Here is a 13,236-nt window from a genome sequence, read left to right as displayed (position 1 = left end):
ATTCTGGGCTATCACAGCCATAAGCTGATTTATGAGCGGAGGTGGGGTGTGACGGCACGGGGAGTTATCACTGCACAACATCCAGCTGATCAGTCTGGAGAATAAACAGCTGACATTGTTCTCATTGGGAAATTTCAAGCATAGATCAAAGTGGAGGGAAAAGCATGGAGCCAGCGCCCAGCTTCAGCGTGAGGCCTTGGCCTTCAGGTGTCAGGCCAGCTCTGGAGTCCATCCGGGGGTCGTGGGGAAGCTGAGGCCGCGGGCCTTCCCTGGGCCTTGACACGCCTCTCGGCTCAGTGCCTTGGAGAAGGACTGCAGGAGGTGGCTAGGGGAGTGGCAGCCCCCAGGCTGCACGCAGAGCTCAGGGATGGGAGGAGGGGCTGGGGGAGCACGGGGTGGGGTCGAGCGGGCCTGGCCCAGGGCGGGGGCAGGCGGAAAGCCGCGGGGCACCCGGCGCAGCCCCCAGCGCCTCTGCCCTGTCCCTCCCGGCGTCCAGCGCCACCTCTCCCAGGCTGGGTATGGACACGGTGCCCAGCCATCCATGCCACTGTGCCCCTCATCTGGCCTGGGCCCTGTGGAGGAGGGACCCCCACGGGGCGCGTCCCTGTCTGCCTGTCCATCCCTCGTGGTAGATGTGCCCCGAGGCCCCCTCCCGCCCGGCCTGGCCGTGTGCAGCCCTGAGCACTGGGCCTGGCCCTCCCGAGCCTGTCCTGGCCCCGCTCTCCCCAGAGCACGGCTACCCCCCATCCTGGCGGATACTGCTGTCTTCTGGGCACGTGCAGTGCTCGAGCGCAGAAACTCTCTGAGGACACCGTGGGGCTGGAGGTGCCACTCTGCCCACCCCCCTCCCCCGGCCTGGCCCCGAGGGTCGAGGGTGGGAGCCCCACACGGGGGAAGACGCTGGGCGGGCCAGGAGGGGGCGGGGTCAGCAGGACCCCCTGCTCCTAGGGTCAGGGTCAGGGGTCGGCACAGGCTCTGTGATGCTTTAGCGACCTTTCTGGTGGTCTCGGGGCCTTTCTCAGGGTCCCCCCAGGCCTGCCCCACAGGGGCCTTCTGCTCCAGAGCCCACAGAACTGTCCAGGCTCGGGCTTTCGGAGGGGCCCTCTCCTGGGGGTCCTGAGCCCACACCCCGCTGGAGCCCACAACTGGATGGCCTGCCTCATGGCGAGTCTGGGCCCCTGGGCACTGGAGGGCTTGGGGTGGGGGGCCGGGTGGACCCGGCCTGGTGGGCACACAGCCAAGAGGGGAGCTCCCACAGGAGGGACATGCGCCCATCCAGCTGCGTGCCAGCTGCATGCCAGGCAGGCCACGGGGCTCAGGACGTTGGGCCACACTGTGAGCTGACCCCGACCCTGTGCCCCCAAGATTCCTGTGCCCGCAGCGGGCTGGCCTCCAGCCGCCTAGGGTGACAACCACCAGGCGTCTCCAAACGAAACTACCCTGGGAAACACTGTCGGTTTGCAGACACATGAGGCCTGACTTGGGGCTTCCCAGGTGGCGCAGTGGTAAAGAACCCGCCTGCCGATGCAGGAGACGCAGGTTCGATCCCTGGGTCGGGAAGATACCCTGGAGGAGGGCATGGCAACCCATCCCAGTGTTCTCGCCTGGAGTCCCATGGACTGAGGAGCCTGCCAGGCTGCAGACCATGAGGTTGCGGGAGAGTCGGGCACGACTGTGCTCGCGTGCGAGGGCTGACTGGACCAATTCGAGAGGAGTAACGTTTCAATAGACTGCGGGTGATCCAGGGGTTATAAATCGTTAAACATACATAAACACACTTAAAAGTCACTGCCATCTTGGCTGGTGTTCGGCGCATGGCTTGGCAGCATCGGGGACCCACACGGGGTCCTGCAACGGTCAGCACGCACAGCTCCGGAGCTTTCCGTCTTCCCAAGCTGACGCTCTGCCCCGTCCCCGTCCCCCGCCCCGGTCCCCACCATCTACTCCATTCTGTGAATCTCACGCCCCCGGGGCCTCGTGCAGGGTCTGTCCTCCTGTGTCTGGCACTTCACCAGGCGTCCGATCCTCGGGGCTCATCCGTGCTGTGGCCCTCGTGGCACCAGGACGCCCTTCCTTTTCATCCCCCGTGTGGACAGACCGGGTCTTCTGTTCATTCATCGGCTGAGCCGTTCCAACCCCTGATGAGCCGTCCATGGGGGTGCGGCTCCCGCCGCTCGAGGGCGGGGCTGCCCTGAGCCTGGGTGGACACGTGTGGGCTCGGGGCCCGCTCCCAGCCCTCCTGGGCCCACACCGGGCGTGGGGTTCTGTCCACCAGCTGTGCCCGCTGCCCGGCTCTGTGTCCCGCCAGCGCTGACTGTCTTCTGCTGGCTGCTGCCATCGACAGCGCCCTCGTGGGTGTGAGCTGCTCCTTGCTGTGGTCTGATCCGGTCTCTGTGCTCACCCTCAGTTACTTTCCGGGTGTGCATGTGACAGGACCTCTGTCTTCTGGGAGCTTGCTCCCGGGGGTGGCACACTTGCACGGCAGCCGCTGACCACTGGAGGGACCCAGGAGCAGAGAGCAGGCCCGGGCCAGCTTCCCAGGGTGAGCCTGCCCTGTCGGCGCGGGAACGGGTGTCTAGCCCACCCCAGACCAGGCCCCTTCCCAGCATCCACAACGCTGGGCGGCCAGGACGCCAGGGCCCCCGCCTGCAGCCCACCTGCAGCGTGGAGGACCAGCCCCCGAGGGAGAACACAGGTGGGCACAGCTCCCAGCTCTCCCCAAGCAGGTGCCGACAGCGTCCCGGCCCCCTCGCTGAGGGCACCCTCCCAGCTGGCCACCAAAGTCACAGGGCCTGCCCATCCGGGCCACGGAGAGGAAGCGTGCTGGGACCCCCAGCCCCAGGACCACCCGCCTGCTCGGGGAGGGGTCAGCTCTCCAGGAGTGCCTCTGGTCCGGCGGCATGGGGCAGCAGCCTGTGTGGGGCCCGTGGCCCCCACTCAGCCACCCCACGGAGATGGGGCTTCACCTTCAATGGCCAGAGGCTTCTCGCTGGCACAAGGGGGCACAGAGGGTCACGGGGGGGGGTGGGTAGAGGGGTGAGGACCACAGGGGCAGGGGTTGGGGGGTTACAGGGGGGTCGGGGGTGGATGGTGGGTAAGTGGGTACCATACGGGTGCGTGGAGAGTGAGGTGAGGTGGGGTGGGGTGGGGGTGGGGGTGGGGGTGGGGGTGGGGGTGGGGTGGGGTGGGCGGGGCGGGGCGGGGCCCCAGTGTGGATGGTGGGAGTCAGCCTCCTCACTCAGAGGGCAGCCTGGAGGCCTGTGGCCCTTGCAGCCATGTCCCCCCCTCACTGAGAGGCTCTTGGGCAGGGGTGCAGCTGGCAGCCCAGGGCCCCGCAGGCTCTCCCAGGGAATGGCCGCCCTAGAGCCCCCAGATCTGGCCAGCTGCGTCTCAGGGAAGCCGCCTGATTCCCTTCTCGCGTTAAGAAGCCCCACTCGCTGTTACCAGGAGGGAGGCCGCTTGCACACACGTGGCAGCTCCCATTTATGCTGCAGACACAGCTGGGACCCTGAGCCCCCAGCGCCCCCTCAGGGCGGGGAGGTGGCCTCTGGGTGCCCAGTCACCTGAACCAGGCTGGTCAAGGGCACACGGCCTGTGGGGCTCCTGCAGCCAGGACCCGACGGCCAGGTGGCCCGTGGGCACAGGGCATCCCAGGGTTGAGGCATGTGGGAGGGCCCAGTGAACTAGGCTTCCCCACCATGGACCGCCTGCCTGCCCGTGGCACACAGCCTGCTCAGGGAAGGCCCGAGTGCATCCCGGGCCGTGGGGAGGCGTGCCGGCCCTGCCCTGCACGAGGCCCTCATCGTCCTGGGGAAGAACCTGTGCGGTGCATCCGGGATAGAGGCTGTGTTCAGAAGTAGGACGAAAGGGAAAGGAGTTGAGGCCAGGATGATGAGGAGGAGCCGGGAGGGTCAGCGTCCTGGAGGGGCCAGTGCGGGGGCGGGGGGGGGGGGTGTCTTCCAGGAGAGAGGGCACCGCAGAGCAGGGGCCCAGCCCACCACGCACAAGCACGAGAAAACGAGGCTCCAGGTGGTGCTGCTGAGGCAGGCTGAGGCCCTAGACATTGGCGATGACACCTCAGGACTGCTGGTGTCCGGGGCCGTGCCACAGGAGCACCTGGCTGTCCGTGGCCCGGCCGGGGGCGGGGCACGGTGGTGGGGCTGGGAGGAGGGGTTGGGCGTGTGCTCCCTGTGATCAAGAGCTGATGGAAAAGGGATGTCAACATTCCCCTTTATAATTAAGAAGATCGTTTAATCACTGCTACTAAGACCTAAGCTCCCCAAAGTGGGCTGCGCTCATCAGAGCCCCTTTGGTTCTGCCGACTCCCACACGCAGACCTGGCCCCAGTTGAGTGGAGACTCCAAGAGCCCAGTTCCATCTCGCAAACCCACCTGGTCTGAAGAACAACAAGCAGGAAAGGGAACTGCGTCAGAGGCGCCAGCGGTGCTTCTCTGAACACAGAGCGCGTGGCGGGCAGAGCAGCCCCACACCCACCCCGGCTGCTCCCGCCTGGGAGGCCGCTCTCGGGGCCAGGCTTGGTCGGAGGCTCCACCCCGGGACCCGCAGAACCTCACGGGAGATTGAGGCGGAGACTCACCCCACGCACCCCCTCCCCAGTCATACAGAAAGGAAACCGAGTCCCCGGCTGCAGACCCAGATGCCCCCGCACCCAGCCCAGCTGGGCCACTCTCCTGCCTCCCTGGGATCACCGCTTCAGTCCGCGAAGCAGCTCTGGGCCCATCTTCCCCAGCGGCCTGCACACGGCTTTCATCTGCAGCAGACCTGCCTCACGTTCCCCCACAATGTTGCCCACGCACTCTGGGGGCCTCCCCGGCCCCAGGGACGGGCCTGCGGACCCCAAGAGACCTCCGTTGTCCAGAGGCTGCACCACCGAGGCCTCCCTGGGAGGCCACATTGCCAGCCCCCGACCCAGAGCACAGCCACCAGAGGGACCTCCCCTAGGGCCTCACTACTGAGAGGGTCTTGCCTCGCGTCCTCACGCGGTGGGGTCAGGGCAGCGCCGTCTCAGGGCTCCTACAGCGGGCCTCTGGGGACCCAGGTGAAGGGGTGCCGGGTGAGTCACTGGAACCGCAACTGTTGGGCCAGGGCAGGCGGTTCCTAAACACCCCAGGAGGCGGCAGGACCAGGGAGCCGCCCGCCGCAGGACGTGGTCCCCACACGCCGGGTGCTCGGCCTCCGAGGGCTCTTCCCTCCCCACCTGCCTTTACTTCCTTCACACGGTGGGCGTCGAGGTTCGAAGAACTTCGGCCCTGAAGGGTCCGGAGCCCCTGGACCAGGTCTCTGAGAGGTCCTTCCTGGCCCTGGAGACATAGACGGGGCCGGAACAGGGTCTCTGGGCCAGCGGGGATACAGGGAGGATGCTGGGGGTGTCCGACAGCTGGGAGGGAGCCCCCGAGGAGGACCCCAGCCCCCTCCCAGAGAAGGGCTGTAGTGGGAAACAGGGGCCAGGGGGTGAGGGGGGAAACGGCCTGTTCCAGGGAGGTGCCTGCGCCTGGGGACGAGTGACCGAGAGGCCCAAGTGCCCTTCAGAGGCCTGGGGACCTGAGCCAGGCCTCCCCCCGGCCCCAGGATGAGAGGCAGGGTGACTGCAACGTGGGGGGCCCAGCACAGCCCAGCAGCCACCCGAGAATAAGTGAGCGCCCCTCGCATGAGTCCGGACATAGGTCTGCAGTGGCCGGCGGGGGCCCCCGGCTCGCAGCCAGCCTGTGACAAGGTCTCAGCCAGAACAACTCATCCGCGGGTGCAGTGGAAGAAAACACACCTCTGGGGGCCGGGGTCACGCCCCAGGGCGAGCGAGCATCTGCGGAGCCCAGCCGTGGGTGCCCGGCTCTTGAACACGGCTGGTGGGGGCCCGGCGTCCACCTTTATTCCGTCCTGCTTGGTATGGGCACGCCCCGCGGTGGGCACAGCAACCCTGCCTCTAGTCTGGGGAGGGGGCGGTCTCGGGAGGCGCCTCTCATCTGCCAACGCTGGGCACCAGGGAACACGTGCCCTCACTTCACGTCTGAACAAACCCAAAACAGAGATTTCTGCACCTGCGGTTCTCCCTGGTCTGGACAGGGCGTGGGAGGCCAGAGCGCCACGCGGAGACCGGCTGGGCAGAGCAAACCGCGGCGTGTCTCTCCTCCCGGGATGAGGAGGGCTGGCTGGATTTATGGCCCCAAGTGAGGAAGCCAGGGGCACAGCTGGCTCGCTCAGAGGCAGACCTGGGGTTGGGGGCACACTGTCCACCAGGGTGGAGCCCCTGGGGTGGCGCCGAGGGCTGGGTTCCTGAAGCTCTGTCCCCCGAGCCTGCTGGCCACTCAGGCAGACGCTGCGGGAGTCTTCACGGCCAGCGCCAGGTGCCCCTGTGCCAGGTGCCGCGAGGATCTGGGGGCCCTGGCTCCACTGCTGGCTCCTCAGCAGCTGTGGCCACCACGTCCCGGCCTAGAGGGACGGGAGAACGGCTCCTGCCGGCCACGTCCGGAAAGAAAGGGTCGGCGGAGGGCAGACGTCAGAAACGCCCAGCCGTGCCCCGAGGTGGCCCAGGCCCACAGACGCAGCGGGTCAGGCCCGGAAGGGGGATGGGGCCCCGGCTGCTAGCACTTCCCGTCCCTCTCACGGCCGGGCCAGCAGCCTGGATGCTGACCTGCTGTCGGCTCTTCCTGCCTGGACTCAGGAAGGGACCGCACCAAAGGTCCGGTGTGGCGCTGATGGGGCGAGGCCCCACGGCACCTGGCCTGGGAAAAACGCTTCCCACGCAGGTTTCAGGATGACTCATGACCACTGTCATTGTGTTCTTGCTCAGGCCACCCCATGGGGACCCTCGCAGCAGAGAGAGTCAACAAACGGGAAAAACACAGGCCCGGGCCGCGACAGCCTGGAGCGCTGCCTCTCGCGTCTTTCCGGATCAGAGCCAGGGCTTCTTCCCTTCCCAGCCCCCAAAGGACAGTGTCCATCCTGCTCGACCAGGACTGTTATCCCAGCCTCCATGGAAAATCAGGACAGGCACCGGTCCTGAAAACGGGCCAGGGGCGGGGCCCGGGCCCCAGGCAGAGGGGCAGCCGCCAAGGCAGGAATGTCAGCAGCGAGGCCGAGGCCGGATGCACACCTGGGACCAGGAGCTCGGGCCGCGGGGACCGCGAGGTGGGAGCGGGGGGCGGGGCGCGCAGACGGGAGGGCCGGGGCGGGGCCGCGCGCGGGCTCCCGGGGACGGGGCTGGGAGCGCGAGGCAGGGACCCCCCCGGCCCTGCGGCCGGCGTGGCCGGGGAGCCCGCGAGTCCCCGGGTCCGGCTCTCCCCAGACACCCCGCGCGATGTAACCCGGCGCAAAGAAACGGACACTCAGGCAGCTTCCAAAAGAGGCGAAACCGTTTATCAAGGCGGCGCCGGCGCGGTATCTACAGTTTATCTACAGATATCTACAAGTATCTACACCACACCGCCTGCAGACGGGGGTTCTCGGGCCGTCCACGCTGCAGCGGCCAGCCGGGCCGGGGCCGTCGCGGCCTCGCCGAGAACAATAAATACCACTTCCTTCCCGCGCGCAGCGCGCACTTCGGCGCTGGCTGCGCGCCCCGGGGGTCCCAGGGCCGGGGAGCGGGGTCCTCGGGCCGCCCTGGGGCTGGCGGGGAGCGGCCCCGCGGCCGCGTGGCCCGGGCCCCGGGCGGGCGCGCGCACTATCTGGGGCAGTAATCGTAGGAGCCCGGCGGCGCGGCCCCGGCCGACGAGTACATGCTGGCGGCCGCGGCGGCCGCAGCGGCCGCGGCGGCGGCGGCGGCGGGGCTCACAGCCGGGTGGTGGTGCGGGTGCGCGTGCGGGTGCGCGTGGAAGCCGTGGCCACGCAGGCCGGGCAGCGGGTAGGGCGCCGGCCGGCTCTTGGCCCCGAGGTAGTGGTCGTAGGCGGCGGCCGGGTACTTGTAGGGGTGGTGGTGCAGCGGCTCCGACGCGCCGGGCGCCTCCAGGCGCAGCTCGGGGTGCGGGGGGCTGGGCCGGCCTCCGGGCGCGCCGGGCAGCGGGACCCCGGGCCCGGGCAGCGCGGGGCTGAGCACCCGCGCCAGCAGCTGCGGCGGGTGCGCAGGGTCCCCGAGCCCCGCCGGGCCGCCCGCGTCGCGCTCGAACTCTCGCCGGGCCTCGGCCGTGTCTGCGGGGAGGGCCGACGGCTGAGCGGCGGTGAAGCCGGCGAGAGCGCGCGGGTCCCCGCCCGGCGCCCCTGCCCAGCTCCGGGCCCTCCCCAGGGCCCCGCGCCCGCCGGCGGGCGGGGCGGGGTGGGCGGGCGGGCGCAGCCGTCGGGCCGGCGGGCGAGTGCGCGCTTGCCCGGCCGCCGCAGTCCTTGTGCAACCGCCGCGAAGGCCGCGAGCGCCCCTGCGGCGCGGGCGAGGCCGGGCGCGGCCGCCCGGATCCCACGACCCCGGCCTACCTTTCTCCGCGCCGTTGGGCTGCGTGGGGGAGGCCACGGGGTTGCGCGAGCGGGCGAACGCGCTCATGAGCGGCAGCGCGCCGGGCCGGTGGTTCCGGGGCCTGCGGGAGGGAGGCGGGCGGGGGTCAGGGGGCCCAGCGGGGCGCCCGCGTTCTCGCGCTCTCCTGGGGGACACTCACCAGTCCTCGGGGTCGCAGTCTCGGAAGCCTTTGGCGAAGGGGTTACTGGCGATCTTGAGCTGCGTGATCTGCGGGAAGCGGGCACTGGGCTCGCCCTGGGGGCCGCGGGACTTACCCGGAGCCGAGGAGCGCCGGCCACTCTCCCCTGTGCGCCTCCCCCATTCCCGTTCTCCACCAGAAACGGCTGGAGCACACCCGCTCCCTCCCCCGCAGGGCGCTGCACCTCTCCGGGGCTGGGGAGCCCTCCTTCTGGCCGAGGAACTCCCCCTCTTTAGCACCCGCAAGTGCCCCCCAGGCGGGGCTAGCGATGCAGTTAGGTCCACCCCCCACCCGCTGAGGTCTGGAGTGGAGGGCCCCCCAGGAATCTGGGTAGACCGCGCATCAGGCCCCCAGTGGGAGCTTCCGGAATGGTTTGGAAAACAAACTTTCAGGCCACAGTGATAGTTGCTGCTTGAGGGGTCAACCTGATAGGAGGCTGGTCCCGATAGGACACAGAGGGGAGGAGGATGGTCTGAGGCCCTGGTGAGGGGGGACGGGCTCTGAGGCCGTAGGGGCGGGGGGTGGGCTCCATCCTGGCTGGGTTTCCCCAGGCAGCCACTGAGAATCACCCCTTCCCAGGGGTGCAGAACGGGCTGCCCGGGGCCTCACCCGGTGGTTCTGGTAGGCAGTGACCGCGGTGAAGCGCGTCTCCTCAAACACGAAGGTTTTGAAGTTCTCCTCCGCGTACTTCTCGCTGTCTTTGCGTGGGTCCACGTAGACCACGTGGAAGCGCGGCTGGTATCTGTGCATGGAGTTGAGAATGATCTGGAAGAGAGGTGGTGAGGTCCGAGCTCAGCTCGGCGGCCCAGACGAGCAGCGCACTTCCCTCCCGACAACCCGGCGCAACCCTGCGCTCTCCCAAGGAGGCCGGCCTCTTAGGAACCTCACTGCCAGATTCCAAAGGCTGCTGCCCACCGCCCCGCCCCAAGGCCCCCCATCCTTTCCAGGGAAAACCTTTTCAGGCTTTTGCCTCCAGCCAAAGCCCAGCAGTGGGGTGAAGGGACCAGTGAGGCCCTCTCTCCCAGGCCCAGGCCCCTGACCCAAGGGCTGGCTCTCCCTGGCTCGTCGTCCGTCATCCGCACTCTGCCATGGCGCGGGTCAGCAGGGACCCCCTCGGCCTGCCGCGGGTCAGCAGGGGCCCCCTCGGCCTGCCGGGGGTCAGCAGGGGCCCCCTCGGCCTGCCGGGGGTCAGCAGGGGCCCCCTCGGCCTGCCGGGGGTCAGCAGGGGCCCCCTCGGCCTGCCGGGGGTCAGCAGGGGCCCCCTCGGCCTGCCGGGGGTCAGCAGGGGCCCCCTCGGCCTGCCGGGGGTCAGCAGGGGCCCCCTCGGCCTGCCGGGGGACGGGGCAGTAGCCCGGGGGCACTCACATGCCCGTTGTCGTCCAGCAGGTTGTTGGTCAGCTTGAGCTTGTCGAAGGAGACGATCTGCTTCATCCACTGGGCCCCCTTGGCCGGCGAGTCGGGGTGGTAGTGGACACGGCCCGGCGTGGCGGGGTCTGCCTTCCCGGCCACCAGCCAGGACGAGCTGTGGAAGGCGTACCTGGGCCGCGGGGGGGCAGGGGCCACGACACGCCGGGTGAGGGCCTTGGCCAGGGAGCCCGAGGTGCCCGAGGCTCCCACGGGCGGACGGGGGGCTGCCCAGGGGGCCTCGAGGAAACAGGCGGCAGGAAGTGCCAGCAGGGAGGCGGCCAGCCCTGGCGCCACAATTCGCTGCACGCGGGTCCCGCCAGCCTGCAGCCTCCTGAGTCGCCAGCCGGTGCGGCGGGGAGGGGGGAGCCTGGATCTGGCCCGCCAGGGCCTAGGGCGCAGGGCGGACCGGGCTCTCTTTATTAATTGCTGTTAATTGTCCAGGCGGCCAGGCCCGCCCTACGTAATCTCTCCCGGCCACCCCACCTTTCCTGCCGGCTCCGGGGCCGGCGTCCCGGGGGAGGGGGAAGGGACACGGACAAGGCTGGTGGGGAGCCCCAGCATGTGTGAGCCCCCCCAGGGCCAGTCCCCAGAACTCCTGGGAGTGGGGATGTGGGGCTGGGGGCTGGCGGGACCGGAGAGTTGGCCAGCGGTCACAAACGCCCGCCGGGCTGGGCCGGGCTCTCACCGGTAGCGCTTGTCGTCCACAGGCACAAAGTCCATGAGCAGCATGTAGTCAGCCATGGGGTCCATGCCGAACAGCTTCACTTGGAAGGTGGGGAACATGCGCCTGGGGGCGGCGAGACCCCGTCAGCTCGGGACGCGAGGGCAGGCCGTCCGCTTCCAGCGGCCCAGAACGCAGCCTCCTCTCCGCCGGCCGGCCGGGGCCCTGGTCATATCTCCCCTCACCCGGCTGCCTAACCGACCTGACAAGGCCCCTGCCCCACCAAGGGCAAGTGGACAGCGGGACAGCCCCTTGCCCCCGACCCCCCAACTCTGGTTAGAAACACAGAAACAGCTAACTCAGCATGCCAGCTGGGCCTGCAGGCCCTGACCTCGGCTTCTAGCTTCTTACTGAACCTCCACCCGCGCAGACCCAACCTAGCTGACTACAGATCCGGCTGTCCGGGGCCGGGTAAGCCCAGGGGGCCACAGCAACAGCAGTCCGGGGGTCCTGGGCCCTCAGCAGGACCGCCCCGCACCGCCTGATCTAAGCCATCGCTCTAAACTCCCGGCTCGAACAAAGCGAAAGCAAGGCAGACTAACCCAGGGATTCCAGGAGTCCCGGGCGGCCTTGCGGCTGAGTCTGCGCCTGCTTCCCCGGTTCCCCCCCAAGAGGCTGAGCTGCGGAGTCCACAGCCCTGGCCCTGAGGCTTCTAGCCGGGTCCTGGGGTTCTCCACACCTTCCTCAAGGACGCAGACAAGTTCCCCAGACACAGCTACTCCAGGCTGGCCTGGCCTCTGTTCTTGCGGTCCCCTGAACTCCCCGTCCCCTGAGCTCCGACTCGTCCTGCACGCAATCCCAACTCAGGCCGATGGCCGCCGGCTGGTCCAGTCCCGGGTGCCGGCTGCCGGCTGGGAGGACAGCGTGCCGCCCGGCCCCCACCCGCCTGTCCTGCCGCTGCCTTACAGGCACCTCCTCTCGGGTGGTGGGCTGACGCCAGCTCTCCTGGACAAGCCACCCTTACCCCCTGCCCCTGCAGGCCAGAGGGGGCTGCAGAGTGCTGGCTGGGCTGGGTGGGAGGCTGAGCGCCCAGGGCAGGCAGGGGAGCCCGCAGAAGGCCCCGGGCTCCCCGGGGAAGACGCCGAGACAGGGCAGGAGGAGCCCCGGGCGGGCTCTGCAAACAGGCCCTGAGCCCTCCCAGGCCGTGCGGACGCAGAGCTGGTGTCTCCTGTGTACATTAGACACCCGCCTTTGTCTGCCGGTCACATCGGCTGCATCGCAAAACTTGTTCCCCTTCTCTCCCGGCCCTTCAAACAAACAGGCCAACGGAAGGCGGCAGCCCCAGCAGCAGAGCCAGGCCCCGCTGTCAGCAGAGACGTAGGCCTGAGAAAACGGGGTGGCGGCCTCCCCATAACACAGCCCGTGCGGGGAGGTCTTAACTGTCCCAGAGCGGTTCCGACCCACTGTCCCGTTGCCCGGCGGCGCCTCCAGCTAGCCTGGGTGGACTGAACTGGGGAACCAGAGACGGGAGTCTCCTCTGAAAAGTTGGGATCCGCCTGTTGGCGAGGCCCGGAAGAACTGAGCCGGCCCCCGCCTCAGGCCGCGGGTGTCCCGCGGAGGCGGGTGGACTCCCGGCCCCCACGCTCCTCCCCTGACCCCCTCCGCCGGTTCCCCAGGCGGCTGTCGCGGGAGCCGGGACCAGGAGCAGAGAAGCCGGCCTTGCCCCCGCCCCACTCGCCGGCCCCTCCGGGCTGGGGCGGCCCACGGCCAAGGAGGGGCGCCCTGACCTGCCGGCCTTGGTGACGATCATCTCGGTGCCCAGCTGGTTGAACTCGTCCCACAGCGCCTTCATCTCCAGCTGCACGCTCACGCTGGCCACCTTCGCGTTCTTCTTCACCGGCGCCTTGGCGGCGGCCACGCAGCTGGACCCGGGGCCCTCGGGCTCCGCGGCGCTGCTGGCAGCCCCGGCGGCCGGCGCGAACGGGTAGGCGTGCGGCGGGCCCGGGGCGCCCGGCGCGGCGGCGGAGCACGGCTCGTAGCGCGGCGGCGGGGGCTCGCGCGCGCCGTACGGGCCGGCGCCGGGCGACGCGGCGCCCGGGAAGCCCCCTGCCGCCCCCAGGCCGCTCAGGCTGCTGGCCGTGAAGGCTGCAACGTCGCAGAAGTGCGAGAGCTGCGTGAGCCACGGGCTGGACACGGCGGAGATCATGGCCCGCGGGCCGCGCGCCCCGCCGAGGTGAGCGCTGCCCCGCGCCCCGGGCCGAGTGGCGGGCGCGCGCCGCCCCGCGCCGCCGCCCGCGGAGCCGCCCCGCCCCGCCCCGCCCCGCGCCCCCGCCCCCGCCGAGACAATGGCCTCCCGGCCCCCTCCCCGCCCCCGCCCCGCCCGGCCCCCGACCGCCCGGCCCGGCTCCCCGGCGGCGGGCGAGCGCGCGAGCGCCCGCCGGCCGCCCTCCCGCGCGGCGCTGCCCGCCCGGGCCGCTGCAGCCCGTCGCTCCCTCACCTTTGTTGCCCTCGCTTGCGTCTCCCCGCCGCATC

The 13,236-nt window shown here is 69.9% G+C and overlaps 1 protein-coding gene across 1 annotated transcript; it reads right to left on the bottom strand.

Annotated features, from left to right (window-relative positions):
• Positions 1–7,678: 7,678 nt before the first annotated feature.
• Positions 7,679–12,910, bottom strand: TBX1 (T-box transcription factor 1). The gene is made up of 7 exons (XM_052654617.1): positions 12,492–12,910; positions 10,729–10,830; positions 10,002–10,173; positions 9,246–9,401; positions 8,598–8,665; positions 8,419–8,519; positions 7,679–8,142 (listed from the first exon to the last, which is right to left on the bottom strand). Exons 1-7 carry the CDS (start codon positions 12,908–12,910, stop codon positions 7,679–7,681), a joined length of 1,482 nt encoding a protein of 493 aa, XP_052510577.1.
• Between the last annotated feature and the right edge of the window lie 326 nt (positions 12,911–13,236).

The sequence above is a fragment of the Budorcas taxicolor genome, chromosome 17 (genome assembly GCF_023091745.1).
Source record: "Budorcas taxicolor isolate Tak-1 chromosome 17, Takin1.1, whole genome shotgun sequence".
In the NCBI taxonomy this organism is placed as follows: domain Eukaryota; kingdom Metazoa; phylum Chordata; class Mammalia; order Artiodactyla; family Bovidae; genus Budorcas; species Budorcas taxicolor.
The sequence above is the reverse complement of the archived record's forward strand: the minus strand, read 5'-3'. Positions and strand labels throughout refer to the sequence as shown.